This window comes from Acomys russatus, chromosome 17 (assembly GCF_903995435.1).
Source record: "Acomys russatus chromosome 17, mAcoRus1.1, whole genome shotgun sequence".
In the NCBI taxonomy this organism is placed as follows: domain Eukaryota; kingdom Metazoa; phylum Chordata; class Mammalia; order Rodentia; family Muridae; genus Acomys; species Acomys russatus.
Window position 1 is genome coordinate 44,661,422 of NC_067153.1, and position 26,629 is coordinate 44,688,050.

Consider the following 26,629-nt stretch of genomic DNA (forward strand, 5'->3'; position numbering starts at 1 on the left):
TCACTGCAAGTTCGAGGCCAGCCTGGTCTACAAAGTAAGTCCAGGACAGCCAAGGCTACACAGAGAAACCCTGACTCAAAAAACAAACCAAAACAACAACAACAACAACAAAAAAAAAAAAAAAAAAAAAAAAATCCAACCCCCCCCCAAAAACCAAACCAAACCAAAACAAAAGGATGGAGGTTTAAAAGGAGTATGGTGGTTCACTAAAGTGTCTGGCATGAAGAGACTAAGAAGTTATGGAGAAAGTTGGTATCAGGTCTCAGGGAAGTAAGGACCTGCAGTGTTTTCAGAGAGGGTTTTGAAAAGTACAACAGACTCAGTGTCAACACAACCCTTTCTTGCAGGCATTGCACAGTCTCTTAGTTATCCTACCCAGAGGGCTTCTACACCTCTCAAATTCTGCTGTGTAACTGCCTTCCAAGTTATAACCGCTGAACAGAATAGCCTCAAAATGGGAACATTCTAAATGCAGACCAAAGTCATTGGGAAATAAGCCTATCACCCTGAACACAATGGAGCCACTGTCATCAGCTTTGCCTAGAGAACCAGTATTTGCAGCATAAGCAACTAAAGCTGCACATCAATTTACCTCAGTGGTTGCCGCACAAACAAGGAAGCATCACGCCTCCTCTGCCTCTTTAGTTGGAGAACAGGTCAGGCCAGATGACCAGAAGGAGATTCTCTGCGCTATCAGCTCAGACTCTAATTTTGACTTCAAGAAGCTTATGGAGCCCAGGATTAAAGCCCTGGAACTGTCCTGCCTTCAGCTAAAGATAGGCGTGACCATTGGGCTGGGTCTGTGTTTTAGAAAAGGACAGACAAATTATAGTGCTTATATAAAGTATTTATGGAAGTATGATAAGATTAGAAAGCTTAGAAATAACCACACTTCAAAAAAGAAACAGGCAGACTTGTTAGGCAGCTGCAGAGGACTCAGAGCTTTTCAACGAAACAGTAGAAGGTAACCAAAAAAAAAAAAAAAAAAAAAAAAAAAAAAAAAAAAAAAAAAAAAAAGAAAGCAAAAGAAAAGCAGTGACAGTCAGGAGGCAGAGTCGGATGGTTCTCTGTAAATTCAAGGCCAGCCTGGTCTACATAAGCAAGTAACAGGCTAGCCAGGACTACAGAGTGAGAAGCTGTCTCCAAAAAAAAAAAAAAAAAAAAGTGTTTAGTAATAAGTTCTCATTTTGATGATGTACTAAAAAGTTGCAAGTGAGCTAGAGTGTGCAGTGCTTGTAACTGCAGCTGATAGAGGAGGCTGAGGCAGGAGTCAAGGTCAGCCTGTACTATATACTGAGGCCCCTTTCTAAACAACAATATGTATGAAAAAAAAAAATCTGTCCTAATACCTCTTCCCTCCTTTCCTTTTACTTCAGCTACTGGTTATATCCTGACTCAAGATCCCTTGTGCCGAGGTGTATTTTAGTGTTTAGGCGAAAGAAAAAACGGGACGAGGAAGGAGCCATGATGAAGGTACACAAAGGTTTCAAAGTTAATCCCAGAGAAACATGTGAAAACGCAAAGCAAAACTTAAAAAAAGGAAAGAAAAGAAGAAGTAACATTGTAGAAAGAAAGCAGCAAGGTATAGGAATCGATTCTCCCCACCCCAAAATCCAGGTATCTTAAACAAACTCCCAATGTCCTACAGGCAACCAGTCTCCATGATCCAGGTGAATGTGTGTGGTGGTGGGGAGGGGGCGTTATAACACGGTCAGGAGAAGTATAGCCACAGTGGACAGAGACAGAGAAGCTCAGGCATCAGCCCCTGGCTTTCCTCAGGGAGGCGGCAGCCCGAGGGACAATATGGGTTGCAGGACTTCCAGGATATGTGTTGAGTGCAAGGCGCTTAGACCCTGGCACCATCTCCCTGATATTCTGGACCACGTGGGCCACATCACAAGAATCCTGTCCACAGCCGGGCCCGCAGGGGCCCCGAGGGCTCGCCTCTCCCAAGGCGGTGACGCGCTCAGCACTCTGGGAGACGTAGTCCTCAGACCTCCTAGCGCTGGTAGAGACTCGTGACCTACTTTTCGAGCACACTACACTTCCCTGCGCACTACGCGAAGGCTCGGCCAGATAGACTGCGCATGCCCTGCACTAGGTCCTGGCCAAGGGTCCGAAGCCGAGGAAAAGTTTCCAATGCACATGCGCGTTGAGGCGATTCACCCCCCCCCCAACCCCCCACCAAAGACGTTTGGCATAAATCTGCCCATAAGGCCTCTCACCGGCTATCCTTCTCCCCCACGTCCGTGTCCAGGATAGACTCCAATAACTCTCCCCTTTCCCTCCATGACCTCCCAAGCCTACTGATTTAGGGCTCAACAACGAAGGGGCTTTGCCTGGGTAAAGCAGGTGGCCTGGAATAGATAGGGCCCCGGCTCTGGTCTCAGCCTCTTGATCTCGGTGGACTACCGCTGTCTGTGGTAGCTGTAGGAACAGTGTATTCAAGGAGAAAGGAGCCCTATTCACTTAATATCCAGTAGGCTCGGCTCCAGCTTCCCCACAGCCAGGAAGGGAACGGCAGGAATTACATCCAATTCTCCAGTCATACCAGCCAAAGAAATTCCTAGTTAAGCTGTGAGGAGGCGCCCCGTCAAACAATAAGGCCCGAAGCCAGTGGGGCCCAAGCCTCACCCCATTTCTAATAAAAGTCTGAGAAACCAGAACCAGGTAAAGGAAATGGGAAAAGGTTCCCAGGCAAACAAGCAAAATCCGTACACCTGAAACCTAGACATCTTCTAATACTCAGAAATTTCGAGTCTCCTCCCTAGGCAAGGCCTAGCCTGGGACCAGACTTACCAGATCCTGGGCAACCCTCCCCTGCCCGGTGTTAAGCCTCCCTAATCCTTCCTCCCACACCAGCTGTTTTCCCCACTGCTTAAGTGAGGGATGGGGGTAGGCGCTCAGGCAAGCAACAGGATTTTTTATTGTTGTCAGGAAATCAAAGAGAAACCCACTACCAGGGTGGACAGAAAGAGGGGGGGAAAAATGCCAGGCACTGAACTGGCACCGGAAACCCTGTCTGCTGATCCCTAAGCCTGCCGTGTGAAGTTCTGCTTACTCCCAGGGGACGGCCTGCAGGCTGCTCCTCTGTTCATTCTCCCGTTTCCCTCCTTAGATTTTGGTTAAGGGCGCAGTACATCCTCCTTGGACAGAAGGGGAAATTTGGGAATAGGAGGGATCAAACAAGGGATCAAATCTGACAGGCTCTTTGGGTACTTTTTTTTTTCCGCCCACACAATAATATAAAGAGCCAACATGCAATGAATTCTTGCCCCGCAACCCAAGGGCAGTCTCTACCAACCGGCCCTGTCGCTGAAAAAAGGGGGATGTCCAAATTTCCCATCTCACAGGTTCCAAAGGGCCAGAAACAAACCGTGTTAATAACCACCGCCTCGCTTCCCCAAACACGGGAAAGGCAGCCGAAGACCAAGGGTCGAATCCCCTAATTTATTTGAACGCTGGACGGAGTTTGGTTTCTTTTAGGGCAACGAGGAAAACCTAGCGCGTGAGGCGTAAAGAAATGGGGAAGGAGGTCGAGGAGGAAACGCACTCCGCCCAGGAGAGGGCCGCGCTCCGAACTAGGTACCCCAGGATCAGAGGGTGATGGAGAGCGGCCCAGGGGCGGATCTGGAGAGGGGCAGCTAGGGAGTGGGCCAGTGTGGGCGCTCCCCGCCCGCACGCCCGCGCACTCACTGGGGTCTCGGCGAAGGGGCGCTCCGCAGGCCGCGGGACGGAGGTCTCTCGCCCAGCCTCCCCGGCGCCGCGAGGCTGAGGGCCACGGTGTCCTTTTACGTCGTTGAGGGTTGAGTGTGGGACGAGGACCGAGTTCATGTGATTCTTTCCGCTGTTTTTGGAGGTCGAGCTCGGCGGCGGCGCGGGGATGGCGGACCCGAGGATGGCACCCGTCACGCGGTGGATGGAGGACGGACGGCCCAGGATGTGGCCCTTCGGGCAGGTTCTGTCCTTCTGGCCTCTCGGCTCCACGACACTCAACCCCAACGACCTACACCTTCCCGCGCCCGGGCCCGAAGTGAGCAAAGTCAATGAAAAGTTTCACCCTCAGCAACCCTGCGCATGGATCTTCTTTCCCCACCCCTGAGTGATGCGTCCCTCCGCCCAGCTGGGGCGGGGCCGGGACTACTTTTCCTCCCTTGGTGCCTTTAACCCCTTGCAGCCCAGTCGCGGTTTGGAATTGCAGATTCCGCTGCTAACGCAGTGGGGATCTTTTCTCTGTGGCTCCTCTAGACCCTACCCTGTCATGTCCTCAAGCCGGGCTGCTCGCCCTCCTGGCCCATCTGAGCGCCACGGTACCCGATTTCTTCTCTTAAGGCTCCAAAGCAGCCTGAACTCGCAATGTATGGTTTTAACCGGTATAGACCAAGTTCAGGGAGGGTAGGGACCGGCCTGGGACATAGCTGACCATCAGGAAGTAGTCTGGGACTGGGGGGGGGGGGTTGTCGCGGGGAGGTGCTGGCGTTCCCGGGCCCCGAGGGCTCTAGCGTAGGAGTCATTCCAGCCCCAACTCACAGGGTCCACTGAGACCGTGAGGGCGCGACTCTCCAGCATTGAGGGCTCCAGGGGCTCGCACTCCCCGGTTCCAATCTGTTTTAAATTTGGGGAGACGGGGACACGACGCCAGCTCTAGAAAGGTTCTGGATCTAAACTGGGATAACCTGATTTACCAGTGTCGTCGTGGTGGGGACTTGGAAGATGGGAGGGAAGGGGAAGGAAGAGGTGCGAAGAGATGGAGGGCCTGAAAAAGGAGCGGGACACGGATTAACCATGCACTCTCAGCCCTGAAATTAGGGTTCCAAAAGCCAGATACAGCGCTGGCTACACGTGACCGCGGCCCCTCAGCTGTGGTCCTGATGCCCAGGAGAGCACGAGAGGCATGTTCCTTCTAGCAATAGCCTAGTTACAGAAGAGTCAGTCCTGGTAAGGTCAGCAGGGTGTTCAACCCGATCGTATCGGGCGGTGAAGCGAGGCGCACCTGGGCTCCGGCCCAGACTCTGCGGCTTTGTGTCAGTGCAGGCTCAGAGATGGGGGTCTCGGGCTGTGGGGTGGATTGCAATCACAGGAGAACTAGATTGTCAGACCACGAGGCTGGAGGACCGCTGGCCTTGTGTACAGTCCTTCCGCCTTGGGTCGCTTATTTTCCAGTTCTCCAACCCCTGTTTCTTTATTCACGTTCCTGAATGTTCTGGTGCTACAGAGGCCTCCGAAGCCACACGGGGAGGTGAGATCGGAAAGTTTCCAGTTACGAAATGTGTGCATTTCATTTCCCTTGATCACTTTGGCAAGGGCAGAGAGCAACGGAGGTACAGAAATCTAAATACGCCCTCCTAGCCCGGAGGAGAGAAATGCCAGGTGAGAGGGCAAAATCCGCTGTGCCAGGGAGGTGAAAAGCTATCTCAGAGCGTGTGTCCGTCCCATCCCCCACACTCCGAGCTGGACAGACCAGGGGCTCCTCCTGGGACTACTTGCCTTGTGCGTCAGCAAGCGTCATACACGCCCCTCTTCACCTCACCCTTCTCTTTCTGCACCCCCCCCCCCCGCCCCCTAGAGTGTTCCATCTACGCTGTGAAGCTGTCCACCAAGACGAAAGCTAAAAATACCGCAGCTGTGTTAGCAACAGCCTTTCCATTGGTCTTCAGGTAGGGAGAGGCTTTTGATTGGGTTTTGGTTGCAGCTCCTGAGCGTGCGTTTGCGCCTTAGGTATCGCAAGGGATGCTGGTATTTGTAGTCTATAATTAGAGACGGACATTGAAATAGGTGGGTTTATATCTGCCACTTACTATGTGTTCTAGATTTAATGCAACAAATATTCTTAACTCACCAAATTTGCTTCTTCATCTTTAAAAACATGGAGATCTTATGATTAAACAACATTGTATATAAAGCCCGATTCAAACAAATCCGTCTGTCTCCCTCCCCGAAAATGTCCAAATCTGCAGAAGAGTTTTATTTTTCATCATGATAAATTGGTCATTGCAGCCTATAAATACTAGTTGGTGTGCATTTCCCAATGAGAAACATTCCAAGACAGAATGACGAGAAAGGTTAGGATGAGCTGGAACGATTTGCTGGAGGCTGGCTCAATGATATTCATATGCAGATAAAACAAACGTGTGGAAGAGCTCGAGTCTCTGCGTATTTGTGCTTTTATTTGAATAAGCCTTGGACAACATTACAAACAAACAAACAAACAAACAAACAAAAAACCCTTAAAAATCCCGTCTCCTTGTAAATGGGAGTTTTGAGTAAAGGTTGAGCACATGAATAGGATAGAACAGAGGGAGAGACGTAATTTCCCTTAATTACTGCTGCTTCAAGTTACATGATAAAGAGGAATTTTCTTCTCTCCCCCAATGTGTAATTTCATCTTGGCAGGGCTTAATTGCAAACTGCATTTACTACTCAAGCCCTCCCGAGTCCCCTCCCATTTGAACACCCATGTTGAAAGGCATACACCTTGCTTTCCCAAGGGTCAGCTCTGGTGACTGCAGAGACAGGACTGGAACCACTCCCCCCCCCCCCCCCCCCCCCCTTAGAGCAAAGCAGCCCATGCCAGATATTTTGGTGCTAGTGACAAGTAAAGCTGGCCATAGTTGGCTCAGTTAACCCAAGAAGTTTCATATATACACACACGGTGAAATTTTTTATTGTTTCCTTGAAGTTATAAAAAAAAAAATAGTTTCTTGGTTTGATTCTTCACATCTGCTGCCACTGATGGGCAAAGGACAGCAGACAAAGCCTGCATGATCAACTCTGGTCCTTTTGTTAAGGGACCAAAAGGCAGTATTCAAAGAAACAAACATTTTTAGCTTTGGTTATGGCATTAATAAGGAATCAAGTATCTGGGATTAGATGAAAATAATTTGAGGGGTTTATTTTGGAGGAGGCAGGGAAATTACTCCTAGGCAAAGACTCGTTCACATTACATCCTAGCCTGAAGCCACTATTAAAAAGCTACAGGTCAGCCGGGCATGGTGGTGCACACCTTTTTTTTTTTTTTGGTTTTCCGAGACAGGGTTTCTCTGTGTAGCCTTGGCTGTCTTGGACTCACTTTGTAGACCAGGCTGGCCTCGAACTCACAGCAATCCGCCTGCCTCTGCCTCCTGAGTGCTGGGATTAAAGGTGGCTGGTTTTTGTTTTGTTTATGGTCTTTAGTTTAAAAATAGACGCAGCCAGGCGGTGGTGGCGCACACCTTTAATCCCAGCGCTCGGGAGGCAGAGGCAGGCGGATCGCTGTGAGTTCGAGGCCAGCCTGGTCTACAAAGTGAGTCCAGGACGGCCAAGGCTACACAGAGAAACCCTGTCTCGAAAAAAACAAAACAAAACCAAAAACCAAAACCAAAGCAACCAACAAAAAAGCTACAGTCAAACAGTAACACACAATCTGCCTGAAATTTAGCTAGTTCAGTTTGATTCCTTGGGAATTTTCTTAATTTACAAGTTGCTAAATAGGGTGTGGCAGCAGCAGCCCATTCCTGCCACCACAGCACTCAGAATATAAAGGCAGGATAGCAGCAAGATGTAGGTCAGCCTCATCTCAAAGTGAGTTCCAGAACATCTAGGACTCATGGCAAAACCCTGTCCCCTTCCCCCCAAAAAGCTGCAATATGGCCAAAATACAGTCTCTGTATATGTTAAATTTGAAAAAAAAAAAAATTATAGAGAAAAAGTTGCTAATGGGAAGGCCAAGGTGAACATCTGATGGGTGTATTTTCTTTTATATACTGACATGTTATACCATAGCTGCATGATTTATAACAACATATCTTCCTGTGTGTTCATATACATATACAGGGTATATTTGTACATGTTTTCTTTTTTTTTTAAAGATTTATTTATTTATTATGTATGCAGTGCTCTGCCTGCATGTACACCTGCAGCCAGAGGAAGGCATCAGATCACATTACAGATGGCTGTGAGCCACCATGTGGTTGCTGGGAATTGAACTCAGGACCTCTGGAAGAGCAGTCAGTGCTCTTAACCACTGAGCCATCTCTCCAGCCCCTGTACATATTTTCATTACAAATATTTGTGTGTGGACACTTGTACACTCACTTGTCATGGTCCACATGATCAGGTGGCAACTTACTAGAGCCATCTCACCTGCCCTGGTATATTTTGTGTCTATTTTAAGATTTACTTTTTATGTGTATTGGTGTTTTGTCTGAATATATGTCCTTAAGCCATGTTGGTGCAGTGGCCATGGGAACTGAATTTACAGATAGTTGTGAGCAACCCTGTGGGTGCCAGGAATTGAACCCTAATCTCTGGAAGAGCAGCCAGCAGGTGCAAATGGAGGCGAGAAGAGGGAGTGAAATCCCTTAGAAGAGTTGTGAGCAACCTGATGTAGGTGCTAGGAAATGAACGCAAAGATTTTTCTCAGAAAAGTAAGTACTCTTAATCCATGACACGACCGCTCTAGTTCCTACTTTTTATTTGATGATGATGATGATATTATTATTTTTTTTTCCAGAGCTGAAGACCAAACCCAGGGCCTTGCACTTGCTAGGCAAGCCCTCTATCAGAGCTAAATCCCCCAGCAATTATTAAATTTTAATTGTTATTGTTTTTGTTATTTAAAACAGAGTTGCTGTGTGTAACAGAGCCTTGGCTGTCTTGGACTCACTCTGTAGACCAGGCTGGCCTCAAACTCAGACATCCCCTTGCCTCTGTCTCTCAAGTACTGGATTAAAAGCATGCACCACCATACCCAGCCCTCCTTTTTTATTTTTTACACAGGGTTTCATGCAACTGAGCAGGCCTTGAACTTGGTAGGTAGCCAAGAATGACCTTGAACTTGTGGTCCTCTTGCTTCCATCTGAGTACTGAGATTAAAGGCATGTGCTACAACACAGTTCATGCAGTACCTGGGCTCAGAGCCTAGATTTATGCATGCTTGGCGGTCCACTAGCAATTGAGCCACATACCCAGCTCCTGGGCCCCTTTTTGAGCTCCGTGTAAATTATTGTTTGAATGACTGTAAGTGCACAGCTGTGGAGGGAGCTAGTAAAGATCACAAATCCTATGATTTGGCTGTTTTTCTTTTTATAATTTTTAATTTGGCATGGAGTCTCCCTCTATTGCCTCAGCTGGCATTAAACTGTTTGGTTATTAAGCGCCCTGTTGTATGCATGCCTGCGTGACAGAAGAGAGCAACAGATAGAAGAGGGCATCAGATCACATTATAGATGGTTGTGAGGCACCATGTGGTTGCTGGGAATTGAACTCAGGACCTCTGGAATAGCAGCCAGTGCTCTCAACGTCTGAGCCATCTCTCCAACCCCCTGACATTGAACTTTTAAAGGCTCAAGTGATCTCCTACTTCAGCCTCTCAAGCAATCGGGACATATGCATCCTTCCCGATGAAAAAGCAGACTGGCCGCCGGGCGTGGTGGCGCACGCCTTTAATCCCAGCACTCGGAGGCAGAGGCAGGCAGATCGCTGTGAGTTCGAGGCCAGCCTGGTCTACAAAGTGAGTCCAGGATGGCCAAGGCTACACAGAGAAACCCTGTCTCGAAAACCCCGCCCCCCCAAAAAAAAGAAAAAGCAGACTGTTGGTAAACTCTGACTCACTGTCCAGTACCGGGGCCAGAAATCTTATTTAATGAGGTTTGGAATCTGACCACAATGAATTCAACTATGGAGGTATAGCGCTTTTGATGCTGTTTTGTTTGAGACAGTTGTCTCACTATGTAGCCCTGGCTGTCTTGGAACTGTCTAAAGACCAGGCTGGCCTGGCATTCACAGAGATCTGCCCGCCTCTGCTGGGTCAAAGGCACAGGCACTGCACTTGGCAAGTGCTTTTTCCAACAGCAAAGATGAGCACCAGGGATCAAGACTGTTCCAATTACTTGTGGTTATACGCAGCTGAGTGGGGTCTTATTCTCTTCCCAGAATTGTATGTTTTTGGTTAAAATTAATCTTGTGCACAGGTTTTCTTCAAAGGATAATTTACTAGATTTTTTTTTTTTAAGGATAAAGTCTCATGTAGGCCAGGGTGGCTTCCAATTTGCTCTACAGTACAGGATAACCTGTGATCTTCCTGCCTCTAGTCCTCAGTGCTTCAATTACAAGCATGCACCACCACGGCGAGTTATGCAGTTCTGGAGCTTCGTGCATGCTAGGCAAACACTCCATATACAGTGATAGCTGTAGCTGCTTTACCTTCACCTTTAAAATTAAAGGGAATTATTCTAATGGCCAAGATAGACCAAAAACAAAACAAAACCTCAAGAGCTCTCACTTTATCCAGCTGCAAGTTACTTGCATTGGGGACTGAACCCAGGACCTAATGAAGGTTATGCCAGAGTGCTCCACCCACCACTAACTGGCCACACTGGAGCAATTTTTTTTTTCCTGAGACAGAGTTTCTCTGTGTAGTCTTGGCTGTGCTGGACTCGCTTTGTAGACCAGGCTGGCCTTGAACTCACAGTGATCCAATCTGCCTGCCTCTGCCCCTAGAGTGCTGGGATTAAAGGTGAGCACCTCCACCACCTGGCTCCCTAATGGCCTTTTAGAGGCTTTCCATTGAGGCAGACAGTGCATCTTAGGGAATTATTTTCTCCAAACTGAAGAGTGGCTTCCCAAACACTGGTAGATGTAAGACCTACCTAAATCATGTAATTGGCTAAGGCTGGGGGTATGGCGCAGAGTAAGCATGTGCAGGGGCCTGAACTGATCCCAACACCACCTGAAGGGGGCGCCAATGGAACCCCTACCCACAGGCACTGCTTGTTACACAGCTGAAGATTTGAAAAGTTAACTAGAGAATCAACTCAAGCTGGGCATGGCAGCACACGGGGCAAAAGGATTCTCAAGGCCCGGCTGGAGCTATAGCCAGAGACTGTCTCGGAAACAGGCAAATAGCAACAACAACAAAATCAATTACAAATGCTAACCTGAAAATGGTCATTTTCTGCTTTCCCTCGTAGTTAAGAACTGCTCCAGGCTCCCTGAACACAACCCTGGGTTCGAGACTACATTTCTGCACACTGTTCTCCAGCACACAAGCACCCTTGTCTGTGTACCTTACCCCCATTTGCCTACACGTCTCCATGCTTCCTTCAAGGCTGGTTATTACCACTCAAGACTGAACATGTCAGCTACGGGGAAGAACATGAGTCAAATGCTTCGGGAGAACACAGACGGTGCTACTGTGAACACAAGGGGAGACGAGACTGAAGGTTGGGGCATCTGAGGATGCATCTGGCACAGGTTTGAAGGCCGGGTGGGAGGAGTTAGCTAAGCACAGACACCGTGGAGGACCAGCAGGTTAAAAAAGAAGGCACAATGGGGCTGGAGAGATGGCTCAGCTCTTCAGAAGGTCCTGAGTTCAATTCCCAGCAAATACATGGCAGCTCACAATCATCTATACATAACTGGATCTGACACCCTCTTCTGGTGTGCAGACATATATCCAGGAAGAATACGGTATAAATAATAAATAAATCTTAAAAAAAAAAAAGGTTAAAAAAAAAAAAAGATGGCCCACTGAGGCAGAAGCAGGAACAGCAGTCTGCACAGTGGCCGCAGCAGGAAGTGGTAGAAAGCTGGGTGGGCGGCACAAGAGCAAAGCACCTGGAGAGCAATCAGGATCAGCTTAATGCCTGTGATCAAGGCCTTGTCCTGCTGTCCCGAGCAGCTCGCCAAACCAGCCCAAGAATCCTTCCTTTGGCCATCCTGTGGCTCCTAACAGATCGGTTTCTGTTTTGCTCTTTATTCTATTCTCTCCAGACAGACTGGCTGGGCACGGTAGCACATGCCTTTAATCCCAGAATCCCAGAACTTGGGAGGCAGAGGCAGGTGGATCACTGTGAGTTCGAAGCCACTCTGGTCTACAAAGCGAGTCCAGGACAGCCAAGGCTGTCTTAACTGTACTCAAAACATCATATATGACCATGAGAGTTTTGCTTTTGCTGTTTCTTGCTTGCCACAACTTTGGTACTAAGCTGCAGTATGAACAAGGCCAAGTACACAGATTCCTCAGGACCCAAGTCTATCCCACTAAAGACCTATTTAACAATACCTCCCAATATGCACAAACACCCGCCCTGAAAACTCTTATCAGTAAACAGAAATGGACTGACCCAAGTAGATGGGTCTGGCTACATTTTCTAGTTCTGATAATTTACTTACAAGGTGTTTGTTGGGGCTGGTGAGGTGACTTAGTGGTTAAGAGTGCTTGTTACATCTGGGCGTGGTGGCGCACACCTGTGATCCCAGCATTCAGGGAAGCAGAGGCAGGCAGATCACTGTGAGTTCAAGGCCAGCCTCATCTACAAAGTGAGTCCAGGACAGTCAAGAAGCCAAGGCTACACAGAAAAACTCTGTGTGTGTGTGTGTAGGTGGGGTAGGGAGTGCAAGTTGTTTTTGAAAAGGACCCAGGTTTAATTCCCAGCACCGACATGGTAGTTCACATCCATTCACAACTCCAGAGCATCTGATGCCCTGGACTCTGCAGGCACCAAGCATGCACACACACACACACATGCAGGTAAGACAGTCATACAGAATCTTAAAATTTTGTACAAAAGGAAACATACTCTCCAAATATATATATATGTACTGTGTGAAACAAATCAAAGTTTTTCTAACTTATCAACTTAATTTTATCTTACATTCCTCACCAGCTCTTTAAAATCACTATTTAAAAAATCAGGTGTGGTCATTAACCTATGAAATGCCAGGACTCTGAAGGCTAAGGCAGGAGGACTGTAACAATTTCCTGGTTAGCCTGAGCTAACAAGTGAGACAAAAATTAAAAGTTCACCCATAGGAATGGGCGCAGATGCCCTGATTCCTTCCAGTGGCAGTAAGAGGACAAGGCACTTTATCAGCCCCACAGCATCTATCATACCTCAGTGACCAAAACCCAGATGACTAAAAGTAGACTCTCAACGTTAATAAGGAAGGCAACCAACTACCAGAAAATACACACCAACTTTATTAGAACAACAGAAATTTCCAATTTATAAGAAAACAAAACCAAAAACAAAACAAAAAAAAAACCAACCAAACAAACATGAAACCAGAGCCACCTTGGAAGCGTCGTGTCACATTGCATGTTCTGATGGCTCTGGCCACACTGAGGGTCACAGAGGACAGCCACCACCATAGCTGCTGCAGACCATGCTTTTGATGTGGCAGCTTCATTGTCAAGGCTACAGACAGAAGCCTTGTTTTGAAGCTTTTGGTGTGAAAAGAATCAATGCAGAGAGCAGAGCCTTGCTTTTCCAACTAAACCAAACCCAACAACAACAACAAAAACAAACTATGAACTGACCTAGCAATCTTTCTTCCAGTCTGCTGGAGTGCTCTGTGAGGAGCCCTCTATCCTCACCAGCAGTCAGGGAAAGAAAGGGTGGCAGGGGCCAGGACACTAGCACTAGCAGGCTGTTCTGGTGGCACTCTGGGCTCCGTTCCCTTTCTGCTGGTGGTGGTGGTGGTGGTGGTATCTTTTCTGGCAGCTGCAGCAGCTTGGTGGGGGAGGAAGAAGCCACCCACCTATCACCTCTTCTTGAAGCCGTATTTCTTGCGTTCATAGAACAGGTCTGTCTTAGAGCTCCCCAAATTGACAATCTTTGGGCAACCGTCTCTCTGAAAAACAGAATACAGTTGTTAAGTCCTTGAAACTGTCTCAAGCAATTTAAGATAAAATCTAGCCCAGGGTTAGGAAAAGCAGAACTCTATACCTCAGTACCTCGGCAGGCCACTGACTGGGCCCTGCAGTTAATCCCCAGCAAAAAAAAGACAAAGAAAAAAAAAAAGACCCAATCAATGTGTTTCTTGCCAACAAATGTGTTCAAGCACCTCCATTTACTTAACTGAGGAACCCTGCCCAGATTAGTCAATACTGTATCTTCCCTACCTTTTGTGAGTTTTCACTTTTTTTTAAAAACAGGGTTTCTCTGGGTAGCCTTGGAAGTCCTGGAGTAGATTTGTAGACCAGGCTGCCCCTGAACTCACAGAGATGCAACTGCCTCTGCCTCTCCAAGTGAAAGACCATTTTTTTTTTCATTAGAAAAAAGGAAAAACAACAACAACAACAAACCAAATAAAACACTTTTTTTGGTAAACACATACTTAGTACATGTGTGCATGCGCATGCCATGGCGTGTGTAGAGAGCTGAGGACACGTGGGTTCTGGGGATTGAACTCGGTGTCACATGTAATAGTAAAGGCCTGTACTCACTGGGTCATCGTAGCCTCCAGAGACCATTTTACAGCTTTTGGGCTACATGTTTATCTTTCCAGTTATTCTAAAAATCCAACCAACCAAACAAACCAACCAACCAGGCTGTGGGGGTGCACGCCTTTAATCCCAGCACTCGGGAGGCAGAGGCAGGCAGAGCGCTGTGAGTTCGAGGACATCCAAGGCTACACAGAGAAACCCTATCTTGAAAACAACAACAACAAAAACAAAAAAGAAAAAGTTGGGTGCTGAGGAGACGGGTCAGAAGACTGGCTATTATTCTGGAGAACCCAGGCTGGGCTGTGCAAAATCCTAGGATTAACCGTGTACCCAAAATAAATAGAAATACTTTCAAACTCCACAAATTAATTCTTTGTGTAGCCTTGGCTGTCCTGGAGCTCTCTGTAGACCACACTGGTAAGTTCTTTTCTTGGTCTCTGGTTGGGAGCAGGGTCAAGATTCGTTTGCTGTCACATCATGAGAGCTCACAAATTGGCCCTCTAGCACCAAGCTCTGAAGACACTAGTAAACTTTCCATTTTGTCAGATAGGGTACCCGAGACTGGTTTTATTTATTTTATTTTTCATTTTGGTTTTTTGAGACAGGATCTTTCTGTGTAGCTTTGGCTGTCTTGGAATGATCTGTAGATCAGGCTGGCCTTGAACTCACAGCAGTTCAAGAGATCCACCTGCCTCTACTTTCTGAGTGCTGGGACTAAAGGCATGTGCCACCAAAGCCTGGCCCCAGACTAGTTGTAAACTGGCAATTCTCTCTCTCAGCATAGCAAGTGCTGGGATTATAGGCCTGCACCACCATCTCCTGATTCCTGGGTATTTTTTGAGGTTTTGAAAAACTACAAATGAGGGTACCCGGTTTAACTTACTGATCTAATTAATCACCTTATGAATTATAAAAGCTGCAGAAGGAAAGAACACTAAGGCGGCAGCTTCTGCTGTGGGGAGAGTTCTGCACAGGAAAAAGCCTAGGTACTTCATCTACACGATCATCTGTCTGTAAGGATGAGAGGCTGGATCATGTCACGGTACTGCTTTGTGTTCCTTGGAAACTAGTGCCCAGTCATTGTGAGCTTGAGCTCAAGTATCCTTAGAGCGTTCCTGTACAATGCGAAGTAGGTGCAGTGACGTCTACAATAATTCTCAGGGGCAGAAGGAGGCACCGGGATCCAGAGGTATCAGATCACACGAGGAATGCAGACAAGTCAGATGGCGATTACCGCCTAGTAAGCACTCTGTGGTCCAAGCTTACGCTAGATACAGACTGTAGTTATAACTGTGAGAGCTCGGCAAAGCGCTACCTCTCCACTTTGGAGCATTTGGCGGAAGGACTGTCTGCACCTTCTCTTCCTTTACTCTAGCACTTTTCAAGTCCCAACGCTCATGGTGGTGAGGGTGTCTCCCGGGAATACTCGATAGGGGCAGAACCAGAAATGGAGTATCACCCTGCACCACAAGATCAGGCCCTGTGACCAAGACCCCAGGAAAGGAGAGGCAGAGGATCAGACCCACAGCGGCGGGAGACAGCAATCATCAATCTAGTTCGAGTTGTCAAAGGTTAGTGGAAAGAGTTTAGGGCTGGAAACTGTTCAAATCCCCAAATCAAATTATAACTGCACACTTAATAGACAACTTCCTCTTTTTCCCAAGCAATAGTGGACTCAACAGAGTAAACAACACTCTTGGCTGCGCTGAGGCTCCACCCTGGTCAGGCCATCCCTCTGCCTCTCTAACAGGAACAAGGAAAACCAGCAAGTAGATAAGGGCTTACTGCAAGGGCTGTCAAGATGGCTCAGTGGGCCAAAGCACTTGCCAGAGCAGGGGAAACCACCTCCTCTGGACACTAATGCCCATACACAGATAAGCAGATGTAATAAAGAAATGAGAGCGGGGCACGGTGGTGCATACTTGCCATCCCAGCGCTTGGGAAACAGAGGCAGGCGAACTGCTGTGAGTTCAAGGCCAGCCTGGTCTACAAAGTGAGTCCAGGACAGCCAAGGCTACACAGGGAACAAAAGAGGGTGGGGGGGGGGGGGAGGAAGAAATGAAACACAACACTGCAGCCTTGAGAACACTGAGAAGGCAAAACACTTCCAACAGACACCACTTGTTTATTCTGTGGTATAAAAATGCCACAGGAAGCAAGAGAAGCCCGAAGCTCACCCACAGATGATGGTTTGCTATCTATCTGCTGGCTACTCACTACGCTCTTACTATTTACTTAATAAAGTCATTCAAAACTGGAAGTGCAACTATCACTTATCATTTCTGTACCACACAGAACAAATTCTCTCTTTCCCTCAAGTTCTATCTGGCTTCTGTACTGGTGGTGAGCAGCTCCCAGATTAAAGTGCTGAGGTGATGGCCGGCTCTCCTCACCATGAGCGCACGCCAACAAGGGCTTAGGAAGGAACAGCATGGTGTAGTGTGTTCAGTCAGACAGTCTGGAACAGCCTCTGAAAACAGGGTGGCAATACCGCCTAACTACACAGTGCGAGGAACAAGGGAGAGATTACATCTAGAAACTGACCTACACTTGTTCACGGGACTATGAAGAGCTACATACATTCCACCGCCTTTTTTCTTTTGTTTTTTTTCAGACAGGGTTTCTCTGTGTAGCCTCGGCTGTCCTGGACTCACTTTGTAGACCAGGCTGGCCTCAAACTCACAGTGATCCACCTGCCTCCGCCTCCTGAGTGCTGGGATTACAAGGGTGCAACACAGCATCTGGCTTTTTTTGAGACAGGGTTTCTCTGTATAATGCCCTAGCTGTCCTGGAACTCACAGAGATTCGCCTGTTTCTGCTTCCTGAGTGAGTGTTGGGATTAAGGGATGTGCCCCCAGGCCCAGCTGCTTTATTCTCGATTGGGTACTCCAGTGCTCTCTGTCAGTCCAGTGAAACTGTATCCTACTGGCTTTTATTTTGTCACAAGAGAAACAATGCTAGGCTAGAGACAGCTCAGTGGTTAAGAGTGCTGCCTGCACTTCCAGAGGTCCTGAGTTCAATTCCTGACAACCACATGGTGGGTCAGAACCATCTGTAATGGGATATGATCTCCTCTTCTGGCCTGCAGGTGTACATGCAGGCAGAATAATGTATACATAATAATAAATAAATCTTAAAAGAGAGAGAAAAACAATGCATATATTTCCTTTCCACACTGCACACTAGCATGAAACAAAAACATAGGCGTGGCAACCATCTCACTCCACGACACATGGACTATCACTATCCCTAATTCAATTTGCCACCACACCCACCCAACTGCCCTTTATCACAAGAGAGTCAGAGAACTGAGTTCGCCAACTAATTCTAGTACCTAGGAGGGTAAAGCAGGAAGACAGCTGTGAGTGTGAGGCCACCCTAGGCCACAGAGCAAAATTACCCCAGCAGCCTTCACACCCCATACCCTCGCCCAAAGAGAACTCCTGAGCTGGGCGTGCTGGTAAAGGTCTGTAATCTCTGCATTCAGGGAGCTGAGGCAGGATTTTCAGGATAGTTTGGGTTACACAGACCCTTATGTCTACAGAGAAAAAAAAGAGGCGGGGGGGGGGGAGGGGAGACACAGACAGAACTATTTAGTGTCTATTATGCTCTAACTCACAAACGCAGGATGTTTTATGTGGATAAGAATGATGAGCTGGCAAGATGATTCAGCACAATGCTAGAGTCATTTTGAGACGGAACCTTAACTGAGAAATCCCATTACGTTGGTCAGTGGTGCATTTTCTTGACTGATGACAGATAGGGGAGAGCCCAGCCCACGGTGAGCAGTGCTACTGGTGGTACTGGATGCTATAAGAAAGCAGGCTAAGCAAACCACAACGGAGCAAGCCAGTAGCAAGGGTCCTCCATGGACACTGCGGCAGCTCCTGCCTTGACTTCCCTTGTGATAGACTGTTACCTGGAGGTGTAGGAGAAGTAACCCTTTCCCTGCCGAGCCACTTTTGATCACGGTGCATCATCGTAGCAGTAGAAACCTAACTAAGACAGCAGGTAAACACACTTGCCGTGCCTAACAATTAGTGTGACCCCAAGGCCGAGGACAAAGGGAGAAGTAACGCCCACAGGCTGTCCCCGATCTCTACACACGCCTATGCCATATACGCATGCACAAGAGATACTGAAGGAACACAGAGAAGCTTCTCTTTCTTTTCCTCTTTCTTATTGAGGCACAGTTCTCCTTTGTCCCTTGGCTGGCAGAGAACTCTCTATGTACACTAGGACTTTCTTGAACTCATTCATTCTTCTGCCTGTCTCCCACATGCTGGGATTCCAGGCATGCACCACAAACCGCTGACACTGATAAAGACTGCCCTCCATACACAATAACCGCTCTTTATTAGGCTATACCCAGGTTGGCTCACAGGCTTGAGGAAACTACCTAGCCGACTAGCTGAACAACGCAATCCCCATAGCCCAGAAGAGATGGCCACGGAGGGCAAAATGGTCCAAAGAGAAAGGAGAGAAAGGCCAGGTAGGAAGCTGTTGCCACTCACATCCTTCTCCTGAATGGTACACTCTTTACAATAGTAGGCATCAGAGACGCCGGGACCGCCACAGATCACACACCGGCCCTGGTAAGATCCATAGTTACACTCATCACATATGCGAACCAGAGTGCAGGGGCGCACATAGGAATCACAGATAACACACTTGCCATCACCTGCAAAGAGAGGAGAATGGAGTTACACTCACTGTCTATTACTTCCTAAAGGTTTTTCCTCTGCTCTACGGGAGAAAGAACTAGTCTCCTTTCGACAATGACTTCAGGACCTTCTTCTAGAACATTAACCCTCTCCTGTATCTACCTCAGTTTCCTTCAACATATATAAATGTTAATTAATACGTGGAAAGGGTTTGAGCTGTTATCTGGGAGTTTATGAGTCTATGCAGTTACCGTAGACACACTGCATTCCTTCTTGTGCACGCATTGGGCTGGGAAGGGTCACCCTACCATGACAACTCTTACTGTCTAAAAAAGTAGACTTTGGGCTGGAGAGATGGCTTAGAGGTTAAGAGCACTGCCTGCTCTTCCAAAGGTTCTGAGTTCAATTCCCAGCAACCACATGGTGGCTCATAACCATCTATAATAAGATCTGGTGCTGTCTTCTGGTGTGCAGACATACATGAAAGGAAAATACTGTATACATAATAAATAAATCTTAAAAAAAAAAAAAAAAAGCTCAACTTAAAATAAAATAAAATAAAAAAGTAGACTCCCGCCCCCAAACTTAAATATAAGTTCTTTAAAAAGTGCAAGTCTAAGGGGGAGGGTGGGGACGGGGAGTCTTTGGTTGCATCCAGTTTTTCAGTGTCCATTGCAGCCTGGCATATCTATTCCAAGCTTCTTTGCTGTTCCTCAGGAATTAATGGCTTATTGGCTCTTCAAAGAGTAAAGAAGGCGAAGTGTGGGAGGGGCATGTTCAGCTTACATTTTTCACACAGTCTTCCGATAGCTGCAAGATCAAAGACGGTAAGACACAAGAGTTAAAATTAAGGTTGTGATTTAGCAAGGAAGGTGTATCTCAGGCTGTGTACAGAGGATAAAGGCAGGTAGCAAGGGCCGCAGGGAGCCTCGGAGGACAGCTGTCATAGTTTCCTTTTCTCTGTTCCTCAGCCCCCACTTTCAGACAGAATCCCACCGTGTAGCATGGAACGTCTTACCTAGCTCAGGTCGGCCTCGAACTCGCAGCAATCTTTCTGCCTTCAGCGCCCCAGGTGCTGGGTTTACAGTCGTGAGCTACCACGCCCTGCCTATGCCCCTAAATTTCCTTTTGCCCCAAAGCCCCGTCTCGAAAATGCTGTCCTGAACCCTTCCCAAATCCAAAGCAATCTGGGACGACTTCTCCAGGGTCGGCACTGATACTCCCGCCAGCTTTAGGCTTCCAGACGCGCGCTCCTGCCCTCACATCAGAAGCCACCACACGGCGCGCGCGTCTAAACTACGCAGGGACCGTAAGGCGCGAAACGTGAAGCCACCAAACCAAAGCCCCGAGGAGGAGGTGAGGCCCCCTAGCTCCCAGTTTCTTATACCGTCCCACTCAAACAGAAGGGAGAAGGGCACAAACTCACCAACACCAGCCTGCTTGCGGCAGAAAATCAAATCTGGATGATGTTTAGCCATAACTCTCTTCTAAGCCGGTGGCCGGAAGCTTAAAGCACTTCCGCCCGACCTTTAACCTACAATGTTCCTACTTCCACTTTTCCATGATTGGCCGTCAAAGTGTCAATCAGGGTTTGTTCTCCAGCGCACCAAATCTCGCTAGTTCTCGCGAGAGTTTCCTCAGCGTGATTTTTGCCAAGCCTTAGCAGGTGCATCTAAGGCGTTGATTAAAATTTTTTACTTCTTTATTTGAACACATAAACTGGGTTTGCTCTTGGGTAAATTTTCTACATATGTTACTTTTTGTGCTGGAGATTAAGGCCAGGGCCTTTTGCATGCATCCGCAAAGTGGACTTGGGGATTTCCTGGAGTCTCATGGAATGAAGGATGACCTTGAACTCTGGACTCCCCTCCAGCTCTTATTCCCAAATGCAAAGATGACAAGATTGCGCCGAATGCCAAGCTGGCAGTTTTGTCCTTAGACACGCGATTCCCGTCACCTAAGCCCCGCCCACTGCGCCCTCCAGGTTCTGACGTATTCCGAGAAGCCCCGCCCCTCCCCATACCTTTAAATGCGCCGCGTGCACGTCACTTTCACGCGACCTCATCTTTGTCAGTGCACAAAATGGCGCCTTACAGCCTGCTGGTGACTCGGCTGCAGGTGAGCGAGCTCAGATGTGTGGGTTCCCGGGGGCGGGGAGCCTCGTGCGCTGCCTGCGGCGGTAGGCGAGGCTAGGCGAGGCGGACTCGACCTGGGGCTGACTTTTGGCGTACTTGTCCGGTTTGCGGGCCCACCGCCCTTGTCCGTTCCAGCGATGTCCTAGGTCAAGGCGTCCCTGGCATAGTCAGTTCCCAGCCCTCGTCGGCGGGAACCTTGAGTCTAATCAGCGGCAGCCTGGTAAAGGGTGGACGCACCCCTTATAGTATGAGGGCCGAATTCCCCGCTAGGGTGGTTTTCTGTTCCTCAAGGTGAAGACAAGGTGACTGGGGGGCGCGGTGATTTTGGGTTCCTCTAAGCCGGGTGCTTGAAGCCTTCACTTCCCATCAGCAGCAGAGGCTTGCTTTCCGTCTATGTCCGTGGTTGCCGGGCCCGGAGTCTGCAGAAGCTATACCCAGTACTACCCTTTGAGGACACTCGGGGTCAGAGATGCAAGAAAGACTAGATTATTCTGGGCCCCAACGTAGTAAAGTGTCATGATAACAACAGTAGTTTCTCACCTTTGCATAAGATGTCAAAACTGTTAACTAATATTACTTGACTTATATATATTTGATCTGGTGACACAGATGTCAGATAATCTTTTTCCCAACTTGATAGATAGAAAAATTGAAAGAAAGTAGACGAGAGTTCTGGCTTTCATAGAGTCACCAAAGTGCCATAGCCTGAACAGTGACCCTGCAGCCTAATGTCACAGAACTTTCTGAACCAGGGTGTGACCGTTTGTATATCCCAGAGTGCAGAATCAAGTACTTTGAACTTACAGTTAGTTGCTTTTTGCATACTAAGTGGAAAGACGAGAAGACTGAACAGTTTGACCTTGACTCTCCTGTTATGAGACATCTAGGAAGTTGACTATGACTGTCAGATGGTTTTCCACTCCTAACTTGACAGCCTTAGGAAGGTTTAATATTACATTTACTGGAAAGCGTGTATTTTGTTAATAAAAACAAAGCAATAAAATACCTGTAGATATTTCCTGGCAACCTTTCATGATTATTTTTGTGAATCTGCTTTGGACCAAGTGGCGCAACTTTGAAAATAGATTTAGTAATTAAAAAAAAAAAAAAAAAAAAAAAGAGCCAGGCATGGTGGTGCACACGTTTAATCCCAGCACTGGGGAGGCAGAAATAGGCAGCTCACTGTGAGTTCAAGGCCAGCCTGGTCTACAAAGCGAGTCTAGGACAGCCAAAGCTGCTACACAGAGAAACCCTGTTTCAAAAAATAAAAACAAAACAAACAAACAAAATTTGCTCTCAGGAAGCATTCTCATTTGAAGTGTGTGTGTGTGTGTGTGTGTTTAAGTTACTTTACTTAAAATCAAACTCCTCGTTTATCTGAACAAATCATTTGAATTTTGGCCAAGGTAAGGGAATTGTGGCTGTCATCTCTTCAGTTCTTTTGATTCTTTAGATAGTGAGTCTTGTCCTGACCCTGTTATCCTGTGATTTAGTGGAGTCAGGCAAAGGTTATTTAATAGGATAAATGCCTTTTGCATTTGGAAGAAAGGAATAATGTCACACTTGGACCTCGGAAAGTCTGAATGGTCGAGCAGTATAGAAAGAGCTCTGGGCTCTAGGTCCCGGCCCGGCCTGCTCCCATGACCTTGTCCCTGTAACCGGCTACGTTCTTTGTCTAGCAGTTGGGGATGGCCTTCATTAATAAAACATTACTGAGCACTGAATCATAATATGTTACGGTGCTGTAGTTCAACATCTCACAGGCGGAGAATCGAAGACCTTGAGAGCTTGGGTGACTGCTAGCGTCAGGGTTAAAATCAAAGTCTCCTGATATGTATGTATATGTGTGTATATCAGCTGAGGGGAATGAGTAACACTATATTCTATTCAAAACACCAGTGCGTCCAGAGCGCCAGGCTGTCTGTGGCAATGCCTAGCGCCTCTGGACTCAGAGAGCGCCTTTCCTTTGCCTCGTTGATACTTGGAGGCATTTGAGAAGTGATGTTACCACCTTAGTACTTCTGTCTGCTCAATCTCCAGCACGCACTGATTACTTCATGAACATTATTGGCTTTTCCTTTTCTTCTTGTTTTGTTTTTGAGACTGGTTCTTACTCTGTTGCTTGTGCTGTCTTGAACTTTCGATTCTCCTGCCTCAGCATCCTGGGTGCTTTGAGTACAGGCATGCACCACCATGGCCAGTAGAAAAATTGGTAAGAAGACAGCTGATTTTTTTTTTAGTGTATTGAAAGTTTTATTATTATTTTATTTTATATGTTTTGGTGTTTTGCCTGCATGCCTGCAGTGTTCACAGAAGCCAGAAGAGAGAATCAGACTCCCTGGAACTGGAGTTACAGATGGTTGTGAGCCACCATCTGGGTGCTGGGAGTCAAACCCTGTCCTCTGGAAAAACTGCCAGTGATCTTAACCACTAAGCCATCTCTCAGGAATCTCTAGTTCCTGTTGTTGTGGAATGTCTACATATTCTAGTGTAGCCTTGGAGACCTTTCTCAGCTTGAACCCTCATTCATCCTCTTTTGGCTGGACCAAATGTGATGGAAGGTTACAGAATGGTTAGCATCAGTGCTGCCATTAACAATAGCATTTACCTTACAGTAATTGCTGGGATAAGGCAGACCTGTGAGCAGCTGTGTTCCAGTGAAGAAACAGAGAGGAAATACAGCATAGAGGTTAATGGCCTGAACTCATGCATTAGAATGCCTGGGTTTAATTCTTGTCTTTAGTTCTAAGTAACTGTGATATTCAGCAAGTTACTTCATTTCCTCATCTTTCAGATACCGTAATATATATGTTTTAATCAAGTACAGTTGTAGAGTATTTCTTTTTTATTATTTATTTATTTATTTTGATTTTTCGTGTCAGGGTTTCTCTGTGTAGCCTTGGCTGCCTTGGACTTGCTTTGTAGACCAGGCTGGCCTTGAACTCATATTGATCTGCCTGCCTCTGCCTCCTGAGTGCTGGGATTAAAGGCATGAGCCACCATGCCCAGCTTGTAGAGTATTTCAAACCCTCCCTGACACCAGTAAGAGTTCTGTACACTCCTTAAAACAAGATCTGTGCACATCAGACTTTATTACTACTTTTAATGGATATGATGTAATTTGGATCTGCACATTTCTGATTCCAAAACCTGAGGGTAGCAACTGGCAGTAAGACTCAGCCTCAGAACAAGGTACCACTGGCTCCATAACCTAACAACAGCACTAAATTCAGCACATTCTGTTGTTTTGACTGTACTTGCTACCAGGTAAAAAAGATTAGAAACAAAATTAAGAAAATAGGTGCTGAAAGGTTTTGGGTTTTTTGTTTTGTTTTTTAAATCACATTCACTTTTTGGTTTTTGTTTTGATTTTTTTTTTTCTGTGTAACAGCCCTGGCTGTCCTGGACTCACTTTGTAGATCAGGCTGGTCTCGAACTCACAGAGATCCACTTGCCTTTGCAGGTGGTGTGTGCCACTGTGCCTGGCTTTCACTTTTTGTTTTTAATGTTTACTTTTGTGCGTTTGACTGTAGGTAAATGAAAGGTGATACTTCAGATACACTTCTCAGTACTGGAATTTAGGTTCTCATGTAACCTTGGTGTGACATCTGTGGCATAGTTTTCTACAAAATTTCATGGTTAAAAAAAAAAACAACAACAAAAACAAAAAACAAAAACTGGAGAGATGGCTCAGAGGTTAAGAGCGCTGACTGCTCTTCCAGAGGTCCTGAGTTCAATTCCCAGCCACCACATGGTGGCTCACAACCATCTGTAATGAGAGCTGGTGCCCTCTTCTGGCATGCAAGTGTACATGCAGGCAGAACACTGTATACATAATAAATAAATAAATCTTTAAACCGAACAAACTGGGCAGTGGTGGTGCACACCTTTAATTCCAGCACTTGAGAGGCAGAGGTAGGTGGACCTCTGTGACTTTGAGGCCAGCCTGGACTACTAAGTGAGTCCAGGACAGTCAAGGCTACACAGAGAAACCCTGTCTTGAACAAACCCCCCCAAAAAAAATAAATAAAAAATCCAGCCTGGTCTACAAAGAAAGTTCCAGGACAGCCAGGGCTACACAGAGAAACCTTGTCTCAACCTCCACTCCCATACACACACAAAACAAAACAAAACAAAGCTCTTTGAATTTTAAACAGGTTACTGTAGATCCTGGGATGAACTATTGCTTTAAGTTGAAAGAGTGTGAGTTCGTTGGACTAGCTTTAGATCTCAGATGTGGGTAATGAGCATACCATGTTGAGGACAAGCGGCAGCTCTGCCGTCTGGTGTTGCAAGCTTGCTGCCTAGCATGGCCTAGGCTCTGGACGTGGGAAGTAAACAAGCTTAGGGAAGCTAAGCCAGGGATAGCGGCACATGCCTGTAGCCTCAGCACGTTCCAGAGTGAGGGGGAAGGGTAGACAGAAATGACTGCGTAGAGAAATAAGAAGTTTGGTTTTGCCTGCTGGTGGTGGCACTTGCCTTTAATCCCAGCACTATGAGGCGTGGAGCAGAGGGAAGTGCATCTCACAGAGAGACCCTGTCTTAAAAACAAGCAAGCAGAAGAGATTGGTTGTTACGAAGGTAAGTAGAATAAAGGTAAGATGAAGAAGAATTAGGACAAAAAAGCGTAGAGAGGTAAAAGTGTGGGGTGGAATGTGTCAATTTCAAGCCTGGGTGGTTGGGGACAACAGAAATGCCCTTTGAGCTGAGGTTTGGGTGATAACAAGATAGCCAGTCAGGGTTTCAGGGAAAGAAATGGCAGACAGAAGGAGCAGTGCACGGAGTACCAGGTGGAGCTGAGGGTGAGACAAGGCAGTAGGCTTGACGTCAGGCGAGGAAGGGAAGACGTGTTAAGGAGCTTCAGGTTGACAGCCATTTGAACACCCAAAGGAAAGTCCACTGGATGGGTTTGTTTTTTTAGGGGGGGTATTTTTTTTTAGTATTTATTTGTTTATTTTTGTTTTTTTGAGGCAGGGTTTCTCTATGTAGGCTGGCTAGCCTAGAATACCTATCTAGGGTAGCCTTGAACTCACAGAGGTCTATCTGCCTTTGCTTCCTGAATGTGGGGATTAAAGGTGTGGGCCACTATATCCTGCTTTAGTCCCCCCTCCCCCATTTTTTAAAAACTTGGATGTGTAGTTTGTCTGTATGTGTGTCTATGCACCATGTGCATGCAGTGCCCGTGGAGGCCAAAAGAGGCCATCAGCTCTCCTGATATCAGAGTTGGCAGACTGTTGTGAGCTCTTGGGAATTGAACCCAGGTCCTCTGGAACAGCAGCCAATGTTCTTAACCGCTGTGCTATCTCTCCAACCCGAGCACCGGACCATTTTAAAACCAGGGACTAACATAACTGGTTTATGCTAGAGGAGAAGAAGCTGAGTTACTGCGTAGTTGCTGGAGCATCAGAGATCAAAGAGGAACAGGGACACCTGGAGTCTCTGAGCCTAATGTGCTGGTAGTGGAGACGTCTCCTGTGTGTGCGCGCGCGCGTGCATGTGTGTGGGGTGTATGTGTACAAGTTTGAGACTAGCCTGGGATATGTGAGGCTCTGACAAAATGAAAACAAATTGTAAAGTTTCTTTTCTTTTCTCTTTTTTTGTACACATTTATTTTGTGCTAA

The 26,629-nt window shown here is 47.1% G+C and overlaps 2 protein-coding genes across 2 annotated transcripts in view; one reads left to right on the plus strand and one right to left on the minus strand.

The window, feature by feature from the left end:
• Positions 1-13,037: 13,037 nt before the first annotated feature.
• Positions 13,038-20,441, minus strand: Phf5a (PHD finger protein 5A). The gene is made up of 4 exons (XM_051160056.1): positions 20,300-20,441; positions 19,660-19,683; positions 18,724-18,890; positions 13,038-13,614 (listed from the first exon to the last, which is right to left on the minus strand). Exons 1-4 carry the CDS (start codon positions 20,349-20,351, stop codon positions 13,525-13,527), a joined length of 333 nt encoding a protein of 110 aa, XP_051016013.1. The 5' UTR covers positions 20,352-20,441; the 3' UTR covers positions 13,038-13,524.
• A 396-nt stretch (positions 20,442-20,837) lies between these two features.
• Positions 20,838-26,629, plus strand: part of Aco2 (aconitase 2) — a 38,903-nt gene continuing 33,111 nt past the window's right edge. The window contains exon 1 of the mRNA XM_051160045.1: positions 20,838-20,991. Within this exon, the coding sequence (XP_051016002.1) occupies positions 20,956-20,991 (36 nt within the window). The 5' untranslated portion in view covers positions 20,838-20,955. The remainder of the gene's footprint in view (positions 20,992-26,629) is intronic.